This window comes from Perognathus longimembris, chromosome 13 (genome assembly GCF_023159225.1).
Source record: "Perognathus longimembris pacificus isolate PPM17 chromosome 13, ASM2315922v1, whole genome shotgun sequence".
Taxonomy (NCBI): Eukaryota; Metazoa; Chordata; class Mammalia; order Rodentia; family Heteromyidae; genus Perognathus; species Perognathus longimembris.
In genome coordinates, this window is record NC_063173.1 from 36,874,438 (window position 1) to 36,891,378 (window position 16,941).

The 16,941-nt window shown below is 42.1% G+C and overlaps 1 protein-coding gene across 2 annotated transcripts in view; it reads left to right on the top strand.

Moving 5' to 3' along the window:
• Kiaa1549l (KIAA1549 like) overlaps window positions 1–16,941 on the top strand; it is a 250,946-nt gene that overhangs the window by 195,737 nt on the left and 38,268 nt on the right. For both annotated transcript variants that reach the window (XM_048361012.1, XM_048361013.1), the window contains exons 15-16: window positions 2,674–2,891; window positions 10,794–10,923. In XM_048361012.1, the coding sequence (XP_048216969.1) occupies window positions 2,674–2,891; window positions 10,794–10,923 (348 nt within the window). The remainder of the gene's footprint in view (window positions 1–2,673; window positions 2,892–10,793; window positions 10,924–16,941) is intronic.

Here is a 16,941-nt window from a genome sequence, read left to right on the forward strand (position 1 = left end):
AGAGCTGTACCACTTTTGAGCCTAAGTGCCACTTCTGGCTTTTTCTTGAGTAGTTTATTGGAGATTAGAGTCTCTTGGGCTTTCCTGCCCCAGTTGGCTTCAAACCTTGATCCTCAGATCTCAGCCTCCTGAGTAGATAGGATTATAAGCTCCCAGCCAAAGGTTTAAAGTTTCTTTCTCATCATGCCTCCAGCAATATGCCACAACCCTGTACAACTAGGCATCATAAATACCCATCAGAGACTTTGCATTATCATCTCGAATGTTTATCCAAATATTACATAAATCTGCTTCAGAAAGTATTTTGCTTTCTAGGCAAAAAGACTGAACTAGCAGCCTAAAGAGGTAACAACTTGAGCTGTAACTGAATATACACTCAAGGAGCACTTTTATTCTAACTTCTTCATGTTAGACAAAGTAAAGCTAAAAGATCTGGTGGTTGTTCACAGTCATACTGAAGGTGATTTGTGGTCACAGTGTTAAGGTGCCCTTACTTTCCCCTACCCAATGTTCTTGCCCTCTCTTTAATATTTATTCTATCTCATTACCTCATTAGTAGAATTGTACTTAGACAGTGTGGTCTCATGGGAGCATGCTGCCAGAGTTTATATCCCAGTTCTTCCAATTACAGTCTGTGTGACATTAGTGGGTTAATTGATAACTTTGTGCCGCAGCACCTCCATCTACAATAAAAGGATAGCTCTGAGAATCAATATATGTAAAACCTTTAGAATAATGGTTAATACTCAGTAGACATGTTACTATCACCAATTAGTCCGCAGGAATAGTTAATTGGTCAAGTCCTTTGATCCCCTTGTTGATGATATAGGACAGCCCGAAGTCCTCTCAAAACCAATCACAAACTGGGCACCATTGGCTCATGCCTGTAATCCCAGCTATTTGGGAGGCTAAGATCTGAGGATCAAAGTTCGAAGCCAGCCTGGGCAGAAAAGTCCATAAGACTTATATCCAATTAACCGTCAATAAGTGAGAAATGGAATGTGGCTCATGTGGTAAAGCATCAGCCTTGAGTGAAAGAGCTAATTGAGAGTGCCCTGGTCCTGAATTCAAGCCTCAGAAACACACACACACACACACACACACACACACACACACACACACACACACACCGTAGCCATTGCATATTTTCTGGGACATAATTCTTCCTTCCTGATATACAGGCTTTGGAAGTTAGCACGAATGCACTGGTAGCTACTGTAGATTGGGACTTTCTCCCTAGTCCCAAGTCCACATAATGGTCATCATGCCCGGATTTCTTTGTCCTAGCTTAAAGGTATGGGCATCACAGAATCAAAGTCTTGGTCAGATTCAGCTTCCTGTTCCCTTTTCCTCCCAGGCTCTTCACCGTGTCACAGAAAGAAAACAATTGAGCCTTCTCTTTGTTCAGAAATAACTGTTGCTACATGTCTGGCAGTGAGAGGAAAGGACCCTGCCCTCATTTCAGTTGGAAGAGAGCCTTGCACTCACTGTTCTCTGTCATGTACTACCTTGTATAGCTTGATGCAAATTGCTTTATCATTTTCTTTCTTCTTCTTTTAAGGGTGGCTGGTTTAAATTTTTTAAAAAGCCAAACTCTGATGCCATAAATTTCCCTTTTATGAGTTACAGGAAATTCTTTTCAAGATGATCTTAGAGAAGACATAAAAACAACATACAAAGTTCAGAAATGTGGGCATAGGGCTGGGGATATGGCCTAGTGGCAAGAGTGCTTGCCTTGTATACATGAGGCCCTGGGTTCAATTCCCCAGCACCACATATACAGAGAATGGCCAGAAGTGGTGCTGTGGCTCAAGTGGCAGAGTGCTAGCTAGCCTTGAGCAAAAGGAAGCCAGGGACAGAGCTCAGGCCCTGAGTCCAAGCCCCAGGACTGGCCAAAAAAAAAAAAAAGAAATGTGGGCTGTGGGCATAACATCCTTGCCACTTACTATGTAGTAAACATGGCTTGTTTTCCAGGCCCAAAATACATTATCAATATCTTTCTAGAAGGCCTAAAGCTTCAGAATTCTCTCTCTGTCTCTCTGTCTGTCTCTCTGTCTCTGTCTCTGTTTCTCTGTCTCTGTCTCTCTCTGTCTCTGTCTCTCTCTGTCTCTCTGTCTGTCTCTCTCTCTCTCCCTCTCCTTCTCCCTCTCTCTCTCCAAAAGTCATGAACTTACAGAAGCATACTCTCAGATGCAGATGACTTGTGTGAAAGGTGTCTGGAGCAGAACATTTGTTTACCTTCTTGCCCTATCCACCCCACCTGCTTCAAAGGACTTGTCTCATCCAGCTGGGCCTCAGCTCCATAGTCAGAGAGGTCACAGGTTCTTTGGGGTTGGAACTAGACTCAGGGCACCAAAAACTAGGTAGGCTGCTAGGCCTGAGGTCCCCCCAAGGGTATAGGCAGAACTAGAGCCATTCCTACAAAGCTGGGAGTGTGGTATCAGAACCAGGCCAGAGCAGAGTGGGGCAGTCTTGAGAGAAGAGGATGGGAGATCTTAGGACAAACCCCGCATGGTGAGCTTAGGTTCGAAGGGGACACAGGTAGGTCTGCAGGCTCAGAAGATCAGGAGTGACACCTAGGGTGGCCCTTCAGGAGTCCTGACCTTCTCGTGAAAGCCCTCACCTGTCACCTTGCTGGGTTAGATGGGGGCCTGTGATCGTCTGTCTTTCCAGGTAAACAAAGCCCTGAAGCAGAAGTCGGATATTGAACATTATCGGAACAAGCTGCGCCTCAAAGCTAAGAGGAAGGGCTATTATGACTTCCCAGCCGTGGAGACAAACAAAGGCCTGACAGAAAGAAAAAAGATGTATGAGAAAGCCCCAAAAGAAATGGAACATGTTTTAGAACCAGACCCAGAACTGTGCGCTCCATTCCCCGAGGCTAAAAACAGGTAAGGGCTCTGTAGATTTGGGAGAGGGCAGTACTGGGACTTGAACTCAGAGCTTGGGCAACATCCCTTCACTTTAATTTTGTTTTCAAGGCTGGTACTCTACCACTTGAGCCATACTTCCACTTCTGGCTCTTTTGATGGTTAATTAGAGATAAGAATCTTACAGATTTTCATGCCTGGGCCATCTTCAAACCAAAGTCCTCTGATCTCAGTCTCCCAAATAGCTAGGATTACAAATGTGAGGCACCAGGGCCTGGCTGGTCTATGGGATTCGTTAGATCAATGTATCATGGGTGGGATGAGACAGGCTGGTATATCTTGGGTCCCCTGGTCTGATGCTTCAGGATTATGATGTTTTTAGGCAGTTGCTCTGAGCCCTGCTGGTCTGCACAAGCAGGTGCTCTATAATAAATCTGGAAGAGATGAAAATTGAAGCCATTAAAAAATAATACTGGGCAGGCAAACAACCATAATTGTCCTTCAGTTTAATGATATTTTCAACCCAGTAGTTGTTGCAGAGCTGGATGAAGATATAATTATCATCTACCTAGTTATGCAACTTCTAGAGCAGGGGACATTGTATGTTTCAATTATGTTCCTGGTTCTTGCATAAGAAAAGCTAATTTCATGCCTTACCTTTTTATTCAGGGAGTACTTATTTCACTGCTGCTCAGTACTCTGTGCTGGTGTGTCTGGTTCATTCACAGATTCTTCAGTTATTTGACATTTATTGTTACCTGCTATGCTTTAGACACCCATCAAGATGCTGTACACAGCCAGGTGCTAGGGATTCATACCTGTAATCCTACTCAGAGAGGCTGATATCTAAAAATCATAGTTGGAAGCTAGCCCAGGTAGACAAATCTTAGAGACTCTTATCTCCAATTGACTACCAAAAAAAGGTCTTGGCACTGGTGTCTTGTGCCTGTAATCCTAGCTACTTTGGAAGCTGAGATCTGAGGATCTCAGAATCAAAGCCAGATTAGGTAGGAAAGTCCATGAGAGTCTCATCTCCAATTAACTGCCAAAAAGCAGGAAGCAGAGCTGTGGCTCAAATTGTAGAATGCTAGCCTTGAGCAAAAAGAGCCCAGGGATTATGCCCAGGGCCTGAGTTCAAGCTCCAGGACAAGCATCAAACAAAAACAAAACAAAGCAAAAACCAGAAGCACAACCTTAGAGTAGAAAAAAGCCAACAGAGAGCATAAGGCCCTAAATTCAAGCCCCAAGACACACACACACACACACACACAAACACACACTCACACACACACACCAGATGCTGCACACCATTACAGCTTTTTCTGTGCATTCTTTCAATTCCTTCATCAGGTTATGGTGTACACGATAAATTGGTAGCTGCTGAGATCTGATGTGAGAGAAAGATAGAAAGATAATCATCCCCAAAGTGCACATCACAAGTCTAAAGGGTGTTTGCAGTGTCCGTTGCTATAGCTGTGTAACAGGGAACCTGGCCCACTGAGACAAGACTAGGGCCACATGGTTTGAATTGGTTTCTGTCTTAGTCTATTTTGTGATTATATAACAAAATGCCTAAAAAAAAAATGCCTGAGACTGGATAATTTATAATGAATAGACATTAATTTTCTCACCATTCTGGAGGCTAGCACCAGCATCTGGCTAGGGCTTTCTTGCTTCATCATGACATTGTAGAAGGCAGATGGATGAAGAGACCAGATAGGGCTGAGCATCCTGTTACAGTAGTATTAATGTCACTCAAGAAGGCAGAGCCTTTCGGGCTCCTATCACTACCCAAAGGTTCTGCTTCCTAACACTGCCAAGATAGCAACCAAATTTCCACATGAGTTTTGGCAGCATCCACATCATCACAGCTGCCTTCTAAGCTCTGTTGCTAACTATCCCCATGATCTCACATGGGATCAAGAGGTAGAGGTTAGCAAAGCCAATTATGTCCTCCTCTCTTCCTCCCGGCCTGCCTGAAGCAATGCATGAGTCGACACCACTGATCTCCAATGTACATTCTCCAGATGATCACCATGGCTTTGCACATGTGCCACTTAGCCATCATGAGCCATGCAGATACACACACCACAGATTGGGATTAGTAGGGCAGATCTTGGACAGAATGACTATTTATTAACAGCAAAAGTGACCATGTGACAGGCTTGCATCAGAGCTCCCAAACCAAGTTGGAAGGTGGGGCTAAATCTTTTACATTGCATCATTATTTACCTTCAATAAAGAGATATCCAAACCAGGGTTAATTTACCATGCTTCTAATTTGGTTTCACTGGTATGACAAGCTACTGACTAAAACCATCCTGTGACGGATTGACAATGCATGTGTCACCATGTTAATGGCTAGAGGACAAAGGAGAAGCAAAGAGAAGGGTTTGATTGGGAGACTGGTGTCAACTTTAGTTCTCACTGATTTGGGGGTATGTGGGGGTGTCTTATAGACTGGGGTAAGTGATATGTTTTATGGGTTTTCTGTTAGCACTCAGAAAAAACAGAGTCAATTGTATACAAATCAGAAAAAGTTGACATGGGAATGATTTGACAAACAAATAATAAATTTAGTTTCAGCATTTTATGGCAAGAGAATAAGCAAGACTTTTGTGGGAGCTATGTCTGGAGGGCCTAGCCTAGGTTCAGGACAGATGCCCTTTGGTGACCTTCTGTTGTACCTACTGCAACTGTCATTGAAGAAATGGTTGAATAACTCTAAAGTACCAAAATTACATTTTAAACAATTGACTAGTTAGGAGAACAAGATGGATAGTCACAAACTGAGTGAGATGAGAATTAAGATTGGATCAGCAAGAGATGGGGTGAGAAGAAAGAGTAAGAGACAGAAGAGACAGAACTCTAAGCCTGGAGGTGTTATTCTTGACACTCTACCATTGACTCCAAAGAACTCTGCTGTTTTAGCTGTTACAAGTTAGAGATAGTTGTTAATTCACAATGCAACTCTTTAGAGATGCTGCTCCCACCACCCAATCATGACAGGGCAAGCAAAGAAATCCTTCACTAGTGCTGAGGTAGCATCCATCACCAGAATTTTTCCTTCACACAAAGTGAAGTCAAATAAAGACAAAAGTAGGACTAAATGTTGACTCATCAGTAAACCTTTCTAAATCACTTTTTTATAGCTCTTTATTTCTAAACTCAGAAAAGACCTGGCTTTTATATGATAAACTCTTACTGAGACACAAAGTACACTGTACCTGAGGCAGACATCACGTATCTGCTCAGTTTTCTTTGCACCTGCTCCCGCCAGCAACAGCCTGCTGTCTGCAAGCCTCTGTGACTCCCACTTGAAGGCTTTTTTTTTTTTTTTTTGGCCAGTCCTGGGCCTTGGACTCAGGGCCTGAGCACTGTCCCTGGCTTCTTCCCGCTCAAGGCTAGCACTCTGCCACTTGAGCCACAGCGCCGCTTCTGGCCGTTTTCTGTATATGTGGTGCTGGGGAATCGAACCTAGGGCCTTGTGTATCCGAGGCAGGCACTCTTGCCACTAGGCTATATCCCCAGCCCCACTTGAAGGCTTTTTCTCAGCAGCCATTGGCCAGCCAGAAGTGTCAGGTCATTAAGGTGTTGGATAGCATTCTCAGCTGAGGATGGATGAGAACCTATGAGTAAAAACCCATGGCATAGAACTCAGAGATGCTGGCTATCTAGTGTAATAACCACTTTCTAGTTTCTGTATATGATGCTCTGACATGGGTGCTTTTTGGACTCCAGGGAAGCTTCCCCTCTCCCTCCTCAGGGCTACTGCATTCCCAGTCACAGAAAAAGACTCAGTTACAAATTCATTTTGGGGGTGGGAAGGGTCAGTTGTGGGGCTTGAACTCGGGGCCTGGGTACTGTTCCCTAAGCTTTTTCACTCAAGGCTAGTGATCTACCACTTTGAACCACAGCTCTACTTCTGGCCTTCTTGTGGTTACTTGGAGATAAGAGTCTTGTGAACTTTTTCTTGCCCTGACTGACTTTGAACCAAGATCCTCAGATATCATCCTCCCAAGTAGCTAAGATTCCAAGTGCAAACCACTGGCACCCAGCCACAAACTCAGATTTCATGTTCAAACTCACCCACGTAGAACATGTATCTCAGTCACCTTTTAGGTGCTCTCCTAGGGCTCTCACTCTGGGCCATTATCTACATGTCTGAATCACCCCAGGTCCAGTTAACAGACAACTGAAGGCAGCATAAGCCTCAGGAATCTGTGCAGTTATTCAAACGAGCTTATCCCATGCCTGCTTATTCTGCCTTACCCATTGCTTCCCACACAAACAAAAATCAAAGCTTTTGCTCGTGTTTCTTCCTCACTCCCTCTACCTCTTAACTCATGTGGTGCCTCCCAACAGGACTGCGTGTAGTGTGGTCTGTCCTCTACTCCTAAGATTCCTAGGTATAACAAACTATCTTTTCTATGGCAGCCACTCCTTGCCACACCTGAACAATAATTAAACCTAACTTTTCAAACAGCCATATCCCATACTTCAGTAAGTTTGAGCCCCAGCTTACCTAAAGCACTACTATGCTCCATATCATATCTCAGCTGTCTTCTTTCCATCCCTCTATTTCTCTACCCTCACCTCAAGGCTCTTTGTGGAGCTTGTATCTGCGGCAATTGCCAGCCTAAGAATTGCTTTAATAAAAGCCAACCATCCTTCTCTTCTCTTCATCTGGGGCTCTAGCTAGTCATCACTATGCAACCCTAGCATCTTTTCTTAAAATCCAGATCAAACATCCAACCCACAATGTTATCAATGATTGAAAACAACCTTTTTAGTAGGGCCCTGGCAGTTCATGCCTCTAATCTTGGCAACTCAGGAGGGTGAGATCTGATCACAGTTTGAAGCCAGCCTGATTAGGAAAGTCTGTGAGACACTTATCTCCAATTAACCACCAAAGAGCCAGAAGTGGAGCTGTGGCTCAAGTGGTAGAGCCTTGAGCAAAAAAAGCTCACAGACAGAGCCTAAGTTTTGAGTTCAAGTCCCTGGACCAGTACAAACAAAACAGTAACCACAAAACCCAACCTCTCAGAAAGTTTGTGTGTTCCAAAATTTATGTTTTTAATATAGTAAAAATAACTCATAGAATTCTATTTGATTAAAATAGGCAGTCTCTCTACCTGAGAATCCAATTTATCGCTAAGTAGACATTCATATAGCAGGCACATGTAGATAGCCAGATAATTGAGAGCAAAGTTAAACATACCCTTTAAAGCTGTTCATTGTAATGAAACAATACCTGTAATGTCTCTGAGAAAAGAATAGACTAGGTGATCCTCATGTCCAAGCTTTTACCTACATTCTTGGTTCTTGAAAGGGTTTACACCATCTCACTATGGTATTTCTCACACTTACAAAATAATCAACTGAAATGTCAATCGCCAAGCCTTCTGCTTACTCTTCTACCACCCTTATTAATAAACCTTCTCTAAATGGACTATTCTCAGGACAGCTGTGAAGTATAATTTTAAAATATATATTTGTAATTAGGTCAAGGATGGGAATTCTTTGGAGTTTGCCTTAAAGTGTGAGTCGCTAAGAACAGACTGTCTCACAAGCATGGCTTCTTCCCAAAGGAAGCTTCGGATTGCAGATAACTTAGGCGGGGGAGAGGAGGACACAGCTCATAAATCAGGTGTAGACTCCTGTCTTAATCAAGATTCTTTTGATTGCAAACAACAGAAATCCAACACAACCTGGTAAAATAAGAGGGAAAGTGTTACTGAGCATTATTCAAAACTCAAGACCTCAGCATTCCTAGATCTCAAGAGTTCATACAATGTCTCCTGTACTTATTCTTGCTTTCTGTTCACTCTGCTCGTCCCATTTGATTGGGTGTTTTGTTTTTGTTTCATTTTTTGCCAGTCCTGGGGCTTGAACTCAGGGCCTTGCTTCTTTTTGCTCAAGGCTAGCATTCTACCACTTGAACCACAGCCCCACTTCTGGCTTTTTCTATATATGTGGTGCTGAGGAATTGAACCCAGGGCTTCACATATATGAGGCAAGCACTTTTCCACTAGGCCATATTCCCAGATCCTGGGTTGTTTTTTTTTTTTTAACTATATATATTTTTTGTCTTTTCTTTTTTGGTACTGGGGATTGAACCCAGGATGTTGCACTTGCTAGGCAGGCGCTTAGCCACTGAGCTACATCCCAGCCCTGCCTTTTCCATTTGAAATTAAACTCTAACCTCAGAGTAACAAACTAACTGCTGGAAAATCCAGGCTTGTGTCCCTATCTTCCTAGAATGGCTGTGGGAGTGCCTCTTTTGTAGTTGCCCTAGCAAAAGCCCTGAGACTCAGTCTCCTTGGACCAATACAGGTAATATGTTCACCTCCTAACCATTCACATGACTGTGGAGATGGGATGCTTTGATTGTTCAAGACTGAGTCAGTTGCCTGAGGAAGATCTAAGGAAGATCATGCTGCTCTCACCAAAAGGTTGTCACCAAGAAGTGACACATGCACTCAGAACAAATTCCTCATAATAAAGGAGCAGATCAAATAGTGTCTGCTTTATTCCCAAGGCTACTTGCAAGGGTAATGCTTTTCTTAGACTTCTAATGCCAGTTGCCTGTAATACTGTAAGTAACTTTCTATGTGTTTTTGAAAAACAAAAGTTTGTATGCCTGCCATGTTTCAGGTGTCCTGTGGTCACTGGAGATAAATAATGCCATCTTTTCCCTGTCTAGCCTACGAACAGCTCAAATATTAGAACAGTGGCATAAAACAGGTGATGTTAGGGTAGTTCTCTGAAGATGGATGGTCTGGAAATGCAAATTATCCACGGAGAGTCTTACTATTGGGGGAAAGGGGATGTTTATCCCATTACTACTGTGCAGGGTCCTATGAATGTCATCTGTGCCTACGGGACCTCACTTTGTGCTAATAAAAATTGCCACTGGAGGAAAAGAAAAACATCTTTATGCTGCTCTTTCCTCTCTGCAGAGTAATTCCTCCAGTGACAAGTTAGCAACAAGGCAATGGTGACAAATCTGTAGACTGTCTAGTAGACTGTCTAGTAGTGAAGAGAACCTCTGAACTTGCTACTGCCTAGGCCTGACATGCGCTGTGCCCACATCAGCAGAGGGGCAGCCCCATTTAGGACTCAGCTCAGCTGTCACTGCACCAAGGCTTTCCAAGACCATCCTATCTGAAGTCCCTCATTCTAGTTCCCTCTGCCATAGTTCATTGTTCTTCATAGTAGCACTTATCCTTCTCAAATTATGATGTTAATTGTCTCCCTCAGTAGTATATAACCTCTGGGAGAGTTGGAGCTGTGGGTAGCCATCATCTTCTACAAGTGCCTGGTACAAAATAGACATTCAGTAATGGATGGATGAATAGATGGATGGACAGGCCTCAAAATGCCTCTGAGACTCTGCTTCTTAGCCTAGAAGGGAATCTGTTGTGGTAATTGTAGAAAAAAATAAATCTATCAACAATCACAGTATTAATCAGCCCACTCGCTACAGGGTTTATTAGCACTTTAGAGAATTCTGCACTTGAAATCAGAAAGATTCAAAAGGAAAGGAGACTGCTGAGTCAACAAAGTCATCAAAGGGGAGTTTGTTCCGCAGTGTTAGCTGTCTAGAGGGTCAAGGGGAACCCCTGGCCTCATCAGTAGCAGAATTTTAGATGAGGCTGCACTGTTGCAATTGATTGTAGTTACCTACTTTCCATATGAAAGGACACTTATCATTCAGCTAAATGGTTACAGCATCTGGGGATTGGGGAAGGGTCTTTATTCCCCTCTTTGTGTAGCCCCTGGTGGCCAGGATACGTATCAATTTGAAGATCTGTGAGGCAGATCCAAACCCTTCACTGGTTGCCTGTAGTTTTGGATCAGTGGAGAATTCCATCTGTCAGGGCATTTGCTGCATCATAACAGTTGTTGAATTTTCTTCAGGCAACAGATGAAGAACTCTGTCTACCGAAGCCGGCAGTCTCTGAACAGCCCCAGTCCAGGCGAAACTGAGATGGACCTTCTGGTCACTCGGGAGCGACCTCGGCGTGGAATCCGTAACAGTGGCTATGACGTAAGTCTCTGGTGGGCTGGGGTGAACTCAAGCTTTGCTTTCCCCTGAAAGCAAAGGAAATAGACCATCCCATAATGTTTCCGTTTACTTTCATGTTTGTGGAATTTTAAAATGCACTACAATATTTTCTACAATGTTTTCTTTTCTTTTCTTCCTTCTTTTGCAAAGTGAGACTACTTAGAATGTGTTAGGATAACAAATCATTGCTAAAAGGATCATGGTTTAACTATACTGCACATAGTACATGACTGACCATAAACACAATGGAAATTCTAACTGGCCTTTGTTTCTCATCCTCTGTCCTTAGTAATTCATTAAGAACCACAGAAATGAACTAGAATTCATTTGAGCATGGGCTTCTCTTGATCCATAGCTGTTAAAAATTTAGACTCATTTCTGATTTTATAACTCTCAGTATGCCATGGAAACAATAAAATGTGCAACAGAGAGAGCTGATGATTTCACGTGACAAATCACATGCTTATATTCAGTAATGTGTCCAAACCACACAAATTTTTATCCCAAGACTTCCCCCGATGAGGTAGGTGAAATCAGGCACTTTCTAACTAGCCATCATCCAGGACCTGCAATGTCATTTCAAAGTGTTCTCATAGATTCTTAGGCTTCTTGAAAAGATTTCCCATTCCCATAAAATATTTCTGCAATTACAAATTGAATTCTTTTTTCTTTAATAAGAGTTAAATTCGAATATGTCTCGAGAAACTTTTCTCATTTGAAAAGCTATGCTTTGAAGAATTACATGATTTCATAAATATATCATGCTAATTTGAAGGCAAGATTATGTTTTCCCATTTGGGATTGGTCATTGTTTGTTACAAAAGCTTAAATGGGCTTTTATGGTCTCATTAAAAGCAGGCGTATTCTACTTAATTTGAAATTCTGGTGATTTTCCTTACATTGAAATTTGATATTTGTGTTGATGGTGATACTTATCTTTTTTTGTTCCTTTTTCTTTGTGAATGAGCTGGTTTGATAGTTTAGTTTTATAAAATTCCAGACACTTTGACCATATCTTTTCTTTTCTGTTAGGTTAAACTATCCTAGCAGGTTATTTTTCTTCTCATAAGAAATATTTCTCATTCCAATTCATTCACTGACTTGATCAACATAAGTTTCTAATTAACCCCAATTCCCAAAGGTGAACATTGTTTCTGGATGCTTACTTAATTTGAAGAACTTGGGATAAAGGGCTTTTGTTTATATCATGATAAATATTTATAGATTGTTTTTGAGAGTCTAGGCATAGAGAGGCTTATAGTTTGAAAGACCTGGGTCAGTGATTTGCCTTATACATTAAAAAGATAACATTGCTGCCAGGCAACAGTGGCTCACAGCTGTAATCCTAGCTACTCAGGAGGCTGAGATCTGAGGATCATAGTTCCAAACCAGCCCAGGAAAGTAAGACCATGAGACTCTTATCTCCAGATAACCACCAGAAAACCTGAAGTGGCACTATGGCTCATAGTAGTCGAACACTAGCCTTGAGTGAAAAAGCTCAGGGACAGCGCCTAGGCCCTGAATTCATGCCCCACAACTGCCCAGAAAAACAAAACAAAACAAAACCATTGCCCATGTTCCTAGATGATGATATTTGCTTTGCTCACCTATCATCTCTGGAAGGACATGTGAGTAATTACTTAGGATAATAAGAGAAAGCATTATTAAGAGCTCACCCTCACAGTCATGTAGAAGTATTTCAAGTACAGGTTAGGGAGACTCTCTTCACTGTAATAGTATATTTTTCAAAAATAGACATTGCTTTGAAAAGGGCATATCATCCCAAAAATGTACATATAGGCTTCCTTAAAGAAAGTAATAATCTATGCATGCGTTTTAGTAATCTATAGAACATTTCTTTATTATTATTATTATTATTTTGCCACTCCTGGGCCTTGGACTCAGGGCCTGAGCACTGTCCCTGGCTTCTTTTTCTTTTTCTTTTCTTTCTTTCTTTTTTTTTTTTTTTTTGCTCAAGGCTAGCACTCTGCCACTTGAGCAACAGTGCCACTTCTGGCCGTTTTCTATATATATGGTGCTAGGGAATCGAACCCAGGGCTTCATGTATACAAAGCAAGCACTCTTGCCTCTAGGCCACATTCCCAGCCCTAGAACATTTCTTAACTGTAGCTCCTCTTGTGGTTTTTTTTTTATATACTAATCATATGAAAAGTAGCTGAGCTTTACTGTCTATGTACTGCAAAGGAAGTCTATTCATGTGTCTCACCTAGTTGAATTCACATCCTTTCTAGGTGTGTTAATACTCTTCCTATGCCCATTATTGCATGGATGAGGAAATGGAGGCTCAGAGTAGGTACACAATGTGTTCAACTCCACAGCTCATCCTCTTTATTTTTTCAGTACTGGAGTTTGAACTCAGGGCCTCATCTTGCCAGGCAGTTACTCTACCACCTGAGCCAGACCTCCATATCTTTTCACTTTAGTAATTTTTAATATGGGGGAGTCCCACATTTTGCCCATGCTGGCTTGGGCTATAATCCTCTCATTTATGTATCACTTGTAGCTGGAATGACAGGTGTGTGTCACTATACCTAGCCTTTTTTTAGTTAGGAGGAAATCTTGATAACTTTTTGCACCAGCTGACCTCAAATCTCAATCCTCCTAGTCTCAGCCTCCCAAGTAGTTAGAATTACAGGCAGAAGTCACCATGCCCAGAACTGAGGCTTGAACTTGAGCCCTGGGCACTGCCCCTTAGCTTTTATGCTCAAGACTGGTGCTCTATCACTTGAGTGACAGTTCCACTTCCAACGTTTTGCTAATTAATTGGAGATAAGGGTCTCACAGACTTTCCTGTTCAGGTTGGGCTCAGTCCTCTTAATCTCAGGATATAACTTTCATTAGTACATCCTCACTATGCATCTGTTTTCATGTAATATGATATGTATCATGTACTTCTGAATCTCAGAAGAGATGAGATGCCAAGTCTTAAAAGGATTCTTATATGAGTAACTCACAAAATAGATCTGCAAATAAAGTACAAAAAAAAGCAAGTCATAGTTTTAAACAATGCCTTCATTTTCTGAGCTTTTTGATTTTTCTAAAAATGTCAAGGCACTCCTGGCAAAAGAACCCATTAGCCCAGCAGTGAACCTGTCATTTGGTTGGAAATGTGTCATTCTCCCTACTGGGTTTGGAGATTTCAAAAACTAGGCCAACATATCCAGTCCTTTCTGCCAGGTTAGGAAAGCTTGGCACTGCAGAAACAAAAGCTCAGGAGATGGATTTAATTTTGAATTTATCAAAAGTTTGACTGGAGTCTCGAAGGAAAAATCTGCACTTAAAAAAATGAATAAATACATGAATAAGCAAGTAAACTATGCTGCACAGGCAAACTGTAGCCCCAGGATGGATGGTAGCTTGGCTTGTTTCAAAATTTTCCCATTACAACAAGAGGTGTTCTACTCTGCAGAAGAGAGACAACCCTAGGGGGTTATGAGCACTGTTTTTTCACAGTAACAATTCTCAATCTCTTGGTCACTTTCTCAGCCAGGATATGCCCACCAGTAACCATGTCCCAATTGATAGCAATTTTATAAGGTTATATACCCTTGTTAAAAGAACATACTTTTTTTTTGCCAGACACTAGTGGCTTACTCTTGTCATCCTTGCTACTCAAGAGACTGAGATCAGAGGACAGTGATATGAAGCCAGCCCAAGGATAAAATTAGAGAGATTCCTCCAATTAACCAGCAAAGTGCCAGACTGGAGGCGTGACTCAGGTGGTATAGAACAGTAGTCGATAGCCTGTGAACATAGATTGTTCGAATTATGATTTTGAAAATTAGTACTGACCTTCAGAAGTAGTCCATTGGTAAGCTATTACCTTTAAGTTTCTTCCTAATACCTTTCTAAAATGCTACATCAAGAGCTTTGTCCTGACGTGGGTTCTGATGTACCAGGATTTCCCTTGAGATTTTTTTTTTTTTTTTTGGCTATGATAATGTGAAGGCAATATACATTCAGTAGAACTTCTACTTCTGATTTTAAGTTTTGACCTTTTGTGGGCTAGTGGTACAGTGCTATGCCACCATCTCTCTTAGATGATGCTGGGCGTTGGCAGTGAACCACATCTCCTACAGAGTGGCATGATCTCAGCATACACAGCCCATACTCTAGTGTGCTGTGTTGCCAGCCTTTTTGAATATGGTTGCATCTCAACATGTCTATAAAATACCCATCTCAATGTGGCTTGAGATGTTCAACCCTTTGCTATAAAATATGCTTTGTATTAGATGGTTTCACCCCACTGTAGGCTAAGTGCCTGAGCATGTTAAAGGTAGGCTGGTCTAATCTATAATGTTTGGTAGGTCAGTTGTAGTCAATGTATTTATTTTATTATCAACTCATCATGGGTTTGTTGAGACAGAAGTTAGTCAAGAGGCACCTCTATTTACTGAGCATTTCTGACAGACTAACAGGCTCAAACTAGAAAAACTGAACAGAGTTTGAAAATGTTCTTAAAGATAGTTGGTCCTCAGATGCATCTCAAAAGAGGCCATGGCAGTCCTCAGCTGACATTCCAGAGGCATGCTTTAGGGAAATGCTTTGAAATGGCATTAAAACAACAACAACAGGGGGTATGAGGGACAAGGTAACAAACAGTACAAGAAATGTATCCAATGCCTAACGTACATCAGTTTGATAATAAAAACTTTAAAAAACAACAACAACAACAACAGATGATGTCTGCCACTAATAAATAGCTCATGCCAATAATCCCAGTTACCCAGGAAGCTGAGATTTGATTATCATAATTCAAAGCCAGCCCTGACAGGAAAGTCTGTGAGACTCTTATCTCCAACTAAGCACTACAAAGCCAGAGTGGAGGTGTGGCGCAAGTGATAGAGGGTCCACCTTAAACCAAAAAAAGCTAAGGGACAGTGCTTAAAACTTGAGTTCAAGCTCCTGAGGGAGCCGATGGCCAATGTACAAATGAAGACACCTTTAAGGAGTTGTTGAATACCTCTCTCCTTGTGTCTAATCTGTTGTGTGTGGTGGAATTAATGCAGTCTGCATGCATTTTCATCCATGCAACTTCAACAATGCAGGCCTCAAATGCCAAAGGAACAAGCGCATTGTACTGAAAAAATGAAAGCCTTCACATGTGTGCCGTTCATATAGTACACCATACATTTCTTTTTCCACGTGCACTAGCAAATTGTATCTACAAGGCTACATAGGTGGTTTAAGGGATCTTTAATTCTCCATGACTTTTCTCTTCTCCCTTGTGTGTAATTCCCTCCATCCAGTGAGGCTCTAGAAGTTGGAAGTTTTATTAGTCCAAGTGCACACTCCAGGTGATTATATATTAGTAGAGGAGAAAGGGGGAGATGCACTCAGCCTGCAAAGATCTTGAATTGGAGGCAAGAGTGGCCAAAGGTTCTTATCTATCTGTCCCCATGGCTGCTGCACAGTCCAGTTGCCATTGCTCCCCACTGCTGAGGCTGCTTAATCACTGCTTGGGAGTCCCTAGATACTCTTGCTGTGAATCCTCCAGTAGCTTCACACAGCTTTGGGTCAGAGACTCAATACCTATCTGTGGCTGATCCAGGCATGCTCTGCTAGCTGATGTTCCTTATTCTTTAACCCCAGGCTTCAGCCCAAATGCCCTTCCCCCCAACCTGCCATGTGCTTTTGTATCTTTCTGTCTTTGCACATGCTCATTGCTCTGTGGGGAGCAGCTCTTCCTACCCCTTCATCTAAGGTGAAGACTTGGGATTGTGCAGATATTTTGTTTGGGGTGGGGGGTGAGCTGTCTTGTGCATTGTGGAATGTATAATAGTTTAATAGCATCTTTGGCCTCTACTTTGCTGCCATTAGCACCTCCCAATGGTGACAACCAGATATGTTTCTCCATATTGCCACATGTCCCCTACCAGGCAAACCTGTTGGTGTGGGCAATGCTTTCAGAACTTGATTTAAATATCATCTTTTCCAGAATCTTTCCCAAGTTCCCATACCTATGATTGGCTTAGATCC